Genomic DNA, 9,482 nt, shown 5'->3' with positions numbered 1-9,482 from the left:
TTACTGCTGTCTTTATTTCTTTCTTTTATTTATTTTACATTCAATCACTGTGTATCTTTACAGCTTTAATACAAAGTAAGTTTTCCCAGTATAAATATACTGTATTTTAGACCTGTCAGAGGTATTGCCATACACATTATCATCAACTGATAATTTTCCATTTTTGTGTCCCTTAAATCTTTTACTTCTTTTTCTCCCTCTTGATTCTTTCCCTCCTCCCCACCCCTCCACCCCACATTTCTCACCCTCCTCCCACACTGTCTCTAGCATCCACAGTTGCTCTCCATCGTTTTATACTTTCCAGTCTTTCAGTTTCTGTCCTAGAGTACCGACATTTGGTATATATTAAATGGAGACATACAATGCCTCTCTTTCATAGTCTGATTTGCTTCACTTAGCATTAAGTCTACCATATTCATCCACTTTCTATCAAATGCCAGGGTCTCATTTTTATGGGTGAGTAGTATTCTGTAGTGTATATATGCCACTGTGCATGTGTGCCCAAAATCCAGGGAGGAAAATGGAGGAGAAGGGATTGCAACTTGGCCATCCTCCACCCCTCCCCGGGGCTGGGGGAGGAGTGGGTAATTTCTCACTTTTACTCTTACTGTCTCTTTGGCAAGTGCACATGCACTATGGCAAAAACCTTAAAACAAACAAACAAACCCAGTATAGTAAACCACACCTTAATGTTTTGTTGTTTCCTTTGATAGGTACAGTTTGATGAGCGGGAGGACACCAAGTCCTGCACCATTGTCATTAACGATGATGATGTGTTTGAGAATGTTGAGAGTTTCACTGTGGAGCTCAGCATGCCAGCATATGCCCTCTTAGGGGACTTCACTCAGGCGAAGGTCATTATCAATGACACTGAGGATGAACCTACATTAGAGTTCGATAAGAAGACCTACCGGGTCAACGAGAGTGCTGGTTTCCTATTTGCACCAGTTGAAAGAAAAGGTCTGTGGGTGCCAAAGATGACAAGGAGCTGTAATAATGGCTGATGTTTATTGAGTCCCTTTTCTGTACCAAGTGTCCATGTATCATGTTAACTCATGTATATAAATACTTTATATGTAATTAATTCCCACGACAGCCCTAAAGATGGTTCTACTCATAGTGCATACTGTCAGAAGGCCTCTCTTCTTAGTTCAAGTTTTTAGACCTCTCATTTATTCTTAAATTAAGACGAGGAGACTGGTTATATTTAGCCTTGCAAATTATTCATGAACTTACTGTTTTTAATCAATCACCCAATCCATAAAATATTTAATTAGTAACCTTGGGAGGAAGTTACAGTTCATAAGAACTGGCTCCTCATCTGAGTTCTTGAGAGGCAAAGTGTACTTAAAGAGTTCCCTGCATGAGTGTCAGATCTGGAGCTCAGATGCAAAATTAACTGTGGGTGACAAATAAATGGTAATTCCTGAGGGGCTGAAGATCAAAACAAAGATCGTATAACTTTACGATTGTGTGATATTAAGACTTTAATACATGGACATTAAATCCTCTTTAAAGCCATGGCATGACTGTAAGTGATGATATTAGGTTTCTTTGTTGAATGTGCTGGCTGAGTATTGGGAACAAATATGTAGATAGCACAAAACCTTGGTAATGCCACTTTGAAAACAGAAAAGCCCCATTGACTTCTCTGGATCACTAGGGTAGGCCCAGTACAGGGTGTTGCCCAGCGAAGTAGCAGTACTACCAGGTAAAGTCATTTGCACAGAGAGATGGGTTTTATTTTGTTTTGTCTTTCTTTTTTTAAACAAGCTTGTTTCTCTCTGGGAATTAAAGTGCAGAAGTTTATTCGGAAAGGCAGTGAACTGTGCTCACAGCACTACCTCCAGGACACAATTACTTTGCTTCTTAAAGTACCAAATATGTTGCTTGTCTTTCCACCCGCTGTGGTCTTAGATGGTGGGCAATGAGTCTTGTGAATTAACAGAGCACAAAATTCACAGAATAGGAAATCCATTTTAAGATGTTTGGTGAAGTATCAGGAGTATGTTAAATCCTCAAGTGGTTTATACCACAGGCTTAAAGGAAACTGCAGTTCAGGAAGGTTTTGTGTCAGAGTTTTAACAGAAATAGTGATGGAATGTGGGAACCCAAGCTCATTAAGCACAAGAGATTTTAAAATTTGAGGAACATCGATTCACATGCTTTGGATTTCTTGCCATCTGTATTTCAGGAGATTCAAGCAGCATTGTATCTGCAATTTGCTACACGATCCCTAAGTCAGCTATGGGGAGTAGCCTGTATGCTCTGGAATCAGGCTCTGATTTTAAATCTAGAGGGAGGACTGCTGAGAGTCGTGTGATATTTGGACCTGGTGTCACCATGTCCACCTGTGATGTCATGCTCATTGATGACAGTGAGTATGAAGAGGAAGAGGAGTTTGAGATTGTCCTGGCAGATGCTTCTGACAATGCCCGCATTGGAAAGGTGGCGATGGCCAAGGTGTTCATTGGTGGTCCCAATGATGCCTCCACCGTGTCCCTGAGCAACACCGCCTTCACTGTCAGTGAGGATGCAGGTAATGAGAGCACCTCTGTGATTCCAGCAATCTTTCCTGAACAAGTTTCTCCTTAGGTTTGAGAGCGTCCTGAAAGCATTGAGAATACCATTCCTCAGTGCCCCTGTTGTTGGTCTGAGGCTTTTAATAACATCAGGCATCAAGACCAAGAATGGAAGGTAGTGAAACAGAGAGTTCCATTCACTTGTCTTGGTCTGCTTATTTATGACATTGAGCATCAGTGGCTGACCTTTCTGGTTCAGAAGGAAGGCATTTTGGCTTGTGAAGGAGAGAGATGTGAACTGTCCAGGATGGAGGTGAGTTATTCAGTGTACTACTGCTGCTGAAACAAACAAACTCAAAGCTTCAGTGTCTTAACACAACAGAATGTTCTCATTCATGTAACAGCCTAAGGCATTGCTGGACCGATCTCTGCATCGAATTGCGGAGACCTAGGCTCCTTCCCTCTTGTGGCTCCACAAGGGTCTTGAAGTCCTTTGTCTCTTGCTGCAGAGAGGGCAGCAGCTGTGTTGAGTTTTTACTGATCTGAACTAGAGCAAGGCTTTTCACCTCTTTGAAGGGATTCTTAGGGACACTGGAAACTATGTTTGAGCTGTTACTGAATGCCAGGCACTATGCCATGTGCATTCCACGCACTCTCAATTTGTCTTTTATGAAAAAAATAACATTTTATAGGGACCACTAGGTGACATAGTGCTTAAGGTGCTGGGCTCCATGTGGCTGAGCACAATTCAAGTCCTGGACCTGGCAACTTGAAACTCATGCTGGGTACATGTGTGTGCCCAAAATCCCAAGAGGAAAATGAAGACGAGACTGTGGAGTGGCCATCCCCCTGGGGGGTGATTTCTCTCTATACCTCTGTCTCTCCAGTGAGTGTATATGCCCTATATAATTTTAAAAAAAAATTTAAACTTTCAAAAAATAAAAATAATACTTTATAGAAAAGAAAGTGGAGGCCCATAGACATTAAGTAGATGATCAGAGATTCAGCAGCTGATATAATGACTAAGCTGGATTAGACCCTAGACCTTTATACTACACCACATCTCCTTTCCCACACACCAGTGACCAGCCATGACTATGTCCTTTGTAGAATATGGCCTAGGAAAATGTGATGATTGATGGAGTTTATATATAGTATTTTTCTGACCTTGACCCTAAAATTAGCTAAGTGTCTCTAGGACACTAGAAAGTGTGACGTCACATGGACCAGAAGATGAGTTTTATTCCTGCGATAGACAATAAGCCCATATGGTTTAGGCAATGATGTGTGCATCCCTGGGATAAAATAGGGAAATCAACCCAGTTAGGAACATTTAATTAGGAACATTCAACTTCAGGCCCCATAGAGTCCCCTAACTGGTTCCTCCTTAATTGACTCTTTTCTAGCTCATCCCTAAAGCCCCATTCTCTGAGTTTCTTCTCCCTAAATAGGCTTGAGATGCTTTTCAATGGGCCCTACAACCCCTTAAGTGTGACTTCATCTCTGGGGAATAGTCTCCTTTGTGAAGCCCTGAGACTACTCTCCCCTAAGGGCTGCCTCTCCAGCACCACCTCCATGAGGCTCTTTCTCTAGGTCTCTTCTTGATCTTAGTGTCAGTGAAAAGAGAGAAAATGACACCTCTCAGCCTCCCTCAGAGGAGGCCTAAGAACATCACTGATGTTGGAGTAGACAAATTGAGTGGGGTAAAGCTGCTGCTATTGCACTGAGGGAGAGCATTGTTTTGGAAACCCCACTGACTTCTGGCTCCAGGTTGACCATCAAATCTATGAATCTTAATCCAGGCACAGTGAAGATTCCAGTTATCCGCCATGGTACTGACCTTTCTACTTTCACATCGGTGTGGTGTGCCACGCGGCCCTCAGACCCAGCTTCTGCCACTCCAGGAGTGGACTATGTTCCCAGCTCTAGGAAGGTGGAGTTTGGACCTGGTATCACTGAACAGGTGAGGACACAGCTGTCCCAGCACCACCAAGTCATAAGGCCAGGTGGGGCTGCTAGTGTTGTCTTTAGTCTGCTTCCCAAGCTATCTTGAGGACTTTAAGCTTGCAATGTTATTCTTTCCTTTCTTAAAAGCATAAATATACAGACAGGAAAACAAATTGGTGAGGGGATCTTTAAAAAATTTTTCCAAGTGATGGGTTCACCATTAATATCCAGCATTTCAGATTTGGGAGAGAAACTCTGTTTGTTTGATGTAAATATCTAGGAACAAATAAATACCTAGGGATTGCAATAAACAAATTATCATTTTATGGATTAAGAGAATCTTCCTTTAAGACCACCAAAGATGAGCAAGTTGCTACCTTTGTCCTACTCTCTCAAAAGGAAGTGGATATTGGGTGTTGGGTCCTCTGTAAAGATTTGCTTTCATTTCTTTTCTAGTATTGCACCTTGACTATCTTGGATGACACTCAATATCCAGTAATTGAAGGACTGGAGACATTTGTGGTTTTCCTCAGCTCTGCACAAGGAGCCGAACTGACCAAACCCTTCCAGGCTGTCATCGCAATTAATGACACATTCCAAGATGGTAAGAGATTAGGGATACCAGCTGGTGCTTCAAAATAGATTTCTGGTTTTATTTTCTTTCCCTTAACTTCCATGTATGTGACACTGGCACTCATTCATGTGTTCATTCAAGGACAGTGTGTGCCCGCCCACAATTTTACATAGAAATAAAGGAGAGAACTGTTTATGTTTCTGGTACCTTACAGGCACAAAGAGATGTATGAGAATCTACAAGGAAAGACCTTGGGCCCGTTCTTCAAGAAGTTCAATGTCTAGTTGGTGAATCAGACTCTTAAACAGAAAACCTAGAATGTATTATGATAAATGACTTGATAGTGCTATAAATTCAGTACTATGGGAGCAGGGGGAACTGAGCAGTAACTGTGTGTGAGGGAATCAAGAAGATACCACAAAGGGTGACATTGAGGGATAGTCTTCAGGTGAGCGAGAAGTTTATCTACTGGATAAGAAAGGGAAGCCTACTTCAATTGAAGAGATACAGTATAGAAAAAGTATAAAATTTTTAAAAATAAAAGTGTATTTGGAGAATAGTGAGATTCTTTTGCCTTAAGCATCTGAGGAGGCAAACAGAAGAATGAACTGGAAAGACAGGTTGGAGTCTAGGTCTAAGAAGCTTTATGTTCCAAACTAAGGACTTTATAAGCAAAAAGGAGAAATAGATGCTGATAAGCAGAAGAGTAGTGTGATTTTTGTTTTAAGTAACTAATATTGGCAGTACTATCAATGACAGGTATGTGAACAAAATATCGGTCATTGCCAAAAGCATAACCTAAGTAATATGAAAATTAACAGGTAAGGATGGTTGCTTTTCAGGAACAGTTGATGAAATTTAGAATTGCCAGAACTTTAGAATTCATTGTGTGGGTTCTAGAGTTGGTTGGAGAAGACTGAGTCAAACCTTCAACCTAAAGAGAAGGTCCCGGACTAGCAGATGGCATAATGGTTACATGACTGGACTCCCACATAATCAACTGTGGTTCAAGTCCCAGACCTGGCAGCTTAAAACTCACTCTGGGCACCTGTGTATGCATGCCCAAGATCCTGAGAGGAGAATAGAGGAGAAGGGATTGTTGTGTGGCCATCCCCCCAGGGGGGTAATTTCTCACTTTCTGTCTCTCTGTCTCTCCAGTGAGTGCACGTGCCCTATAGTAAAAATCTCTCGAAAAATGAAAAAAAAAAAAAAAAAAAGGAGGCCCCTCATCAGAGTCCCCTGTGGTTGACCATAGACCCAGTAATTATACTCAGTGGTCAAAAAGTCCCCCAAATAAAATAGTCAGCTCAGCAGAGCAATCTTTAATGTTTGTGTTTCATTCTTAAATATTTTATGTATTATGTGTGTAGTAGTAAAAAAAATCCAATTGAAAAAAGGTATACTATGAAAATTGAATATTCCTTCTACCCTGTCTCCCAATCTTCCAGTTTGACTCCCTGAAGACAACCATTTTAACTAGTGGTTTTTTGTGTTTACTTTTCAAGAGAAAAAATACACACACACACATACACATTCAAGTTTAATTTTATATATATATATTAAAATTTTAATAGCTATTCATATATAAATTATATTTACTTCTTTGTGTATGTGCATATACACATGTGTGTAGCCAAAATTATGGTATCTCATTTTAAAGCTAGATTTATTGAGGAATAACTTACATAAATGAAAAGTCACTCCTTTTAGTGTACAGTTCTCTGAGTTCTCATCCCCAACTCATGCCCTGGCAACCACTGATCTGTCTTCTGTCCCTGAAGTCTGCCTTTTCCAGAATGCCATGTAAATGGAACCATGTAATAGTACCATTTGGAGTCTAGTTTATTTCACTTAGAAAAATGCATTGGAGAGTCATCCATGTTTGTTACTTATCTGAGTAGTTCATTCCATTTACTTGGTTTTCTATCATATGGACGTATCAGTTTATCATTCACTTGTTGAATGACATTTCGGTTGTTCTATGGTTTTGGCAATTATGGCTAGAATCGCTATAAACATTTGCATTTAGGTTTTTGTGTGAAAATAGATTTTCATTTCTCTGGGGTAAGTACTTAAGAGTATGGTTGCTACGGGGCCAGCAGGTGGTGAGGTGGTTAAGGCACTGGGCATGATCACATGGCCAACCATGGTTTGAGTCCCAGATCTGGTGGTTTGCTTTCTCATTTTCCTTCTCTCAATCTGTGTCTCTCTCTGATCAAAAGCTTTTTAAAAATAAATTAATTTAATTAAATAAATAATTCTTTTTAAAAAAGAGTAGGGTCTTTGGATCATATGATAAGTGTGTATCTCATATTATCTTTTTGTATTTTTTAAGCTATTCTGTAGGTGTGTAGTGGTACTTTGTGATTTCATTAGAAAGTTTGATGAATTACAGATGTGTTAGGAAGAAAAGGATTCAACATGGAGTGAAATTTAATACAGCTTCCCTAATAACTAGTTACACTAGATATTTTCATGTATTTTTGCCATCCATACAATTTTTAGTGAAGTATTATTTAAATATTTCCCCATTTTAAAAATGTATTTACATTTAATCACGTCTTTACAGTACACATTTCTTCTTCCAACACAAATGTCATGCATGTCAGTCAAGACAAAAAATATTACTATATACATTGTCATCAGCAAATAGCTTCTCTTTTTTTTTTTTTTTTGGAGAGATTTTCACTGTAGGGCGCGTGCGCTCGCCAGACAGACAGAGAGAGACATAGAGACAAAAAGCGAGAAATCACCCCCCAGGGGGGATGGTCACGCCGCAATCCCTTCTCCTCCATTCTCCTCTTGGGATCTTGGGCATGCACGCACACGCGCCCGGCGTGAGTTTTAAGCCACCGGGTCCGGGACACGAACCGCGGTCGACTACGTGGGAGTCCAGAGACATAGCCATTACGCTAACTGCTGGTTCCCAAGCTTCTCATTTTTTGTCAATTAAGCATACTTCTACCAGTTTTTTCCTTCCCCTTTCCCCCTCTCTCCCTTCCATACAAAACTTTTTCTTTTCACATCTTACTGTTTTACAAAAGATCATAAAGTATGGACAAAGCTAGAATCTAGTGACAAGTACATTATAATTTTCTTCTGAAACATCTTTTTTTCCTCTTTGTATTCCCCTTTTACTAAAGAGAGGTGAAACTAGCATATTGGAAAAAAATTAGGTTAATCTCAATTTGATCTGTTATTTGTACAAAGCCCCATAAGAATTCAATTTCTGATGCAAGGTGACAGATACTATTGTATTATTGAACTTATAAAAATAACCATTCTGCCACAAAATGAGAATGCTCACAAATATTTTCCAATTGCAAAGGGGTTAGGAGGGGAAAAAGTTTATGTGTCAATTTAAAAAATTCGTTTTTTAACAAATTGCTGAAAGAACAAATCAAAAGAAAACAAAAAATCCTTAAATCTGGAAGACAAAGCATAGAAGAAAGTCAGTAATGTTTTAGAAAAAAGTCATAGAATTCTATTTCGCCGGTATAGTCTCATGTAATCTCTTTTGTTGAGTTTGCAGTGTTACTGTGGAGACAGAAAGCAGGAAATCACTCCCCTGGGGAATGACCATGCCACAATCCCTTCTTCTCCATTCTTTTCTTTGGGATTTTGGACATGCATACACATGGGCCCAGCACAAATTTGAAGCCACCAGGTCTGGGACTCAAACCACGGTCGACTACTTGGGAGTCCAGTAATGTAACCATTACGCCATTTGCTGGTCCCTTTTTTGATTTTTAACAGTACCTTTTTTAAAAAATTGTTTTATATATTTATTCATTTATTTTAATTTGACTAGAGAGGGGTGGAGAAAGAGAAGGAAAGCGAGAAAGTAGACCGCCTGCTCTGGGACTCAAACTGTGGTCAGCCATGTGGGAATCCAGTGCCTTTAACCACCATGCCACCTGCCAGCTTCTTTAACAGTATCTTTCAAAGAGCAATAGTTTTTCATTTTGAAATGGTCCTACTTATCAGGGGCCAGCATGTAGCTTAGTGGTTAAGGTGCTGGACTCCCACGTGGTCAACCACAGTTCAGGTCCCAGACCCTGCAGCTTGAACTCATGCTGGATACGTGTGTGCACCTGCCCAAAATCCCAGGAGGAGAATGAAAGAGAAGCGATTGTGGTATGGCCATCTCCCACCAGAAGTGATTTCTCACTTTTTCTCTCAGAGTGTTTCTTTCTGTTTCTCTTTCTCCAGTGATTGCATGCCCCCAATGACAAAAACCTTAAATAAAAAATAAGAAAAAAAAGAAAAGAAAAGAAGAAAAAAGAAAGAAAGGAAAGAAAAGAAAAAGAAAAAAGAAATGGTCCCATTTATTCATTTTACTATTGTGGATCGGACTTTCAGTGTTGTATCTATTAGGTCGTCAGGAAAGTCATAATGTATTTTTCTATGTCTTTCTATACTAAACTATGTCATGACTT

The 9,482-nt window shown here is 39.9% G+C and overlaps 1 protein-coding gene across 1 annotated transcript in view; it reads left to right on the top strand.

Moving 5' to 3' along the window:
* Nucleotides 1-9,482, top strand: part of FRAS1 (Fraser extracellular matrix complex subunit 1) — a 321,939-nt gene that overhangs the window by 256,752 nt on the left and 55,705 nt on the right. The window contains 4 exon segments of the mRNA XM_027773018.1: nucleotides 714-960; nucleotides 2,195-2,539; nucleotides 4,325-4,485; nucleotides 4,926-5,073. Coding sequence (XP_027628819.1) covers nucleotides 714-960; nucleotides 2,195-2,539; nucleotides 4,325-4,485; nucleotides 4,926-5,073 — 901 coding nt within the window.

This window comes from Tupaia chinensis, unplaced genomic scaffold (genome assembly GCF_000334495.1).
Source record: "Tupaia chinensis unplaced genomic scaffold, TupChi_1.0 Scaffold000318_1, whole genome shotgun sequence".
Classification (NCBI taxonomy): domain Eukaryota; kingdom Metazoa; phylum Chordata; class Mammalia; order Scandentia; family Tupaiidae; genus Tupaia; species Tupaia belangeri.
The sequence above is the reverse complement of the archived record's forward strand: the minus strand, read 5'-3'. Positions and strand labels throughout refer to the sequence as shown.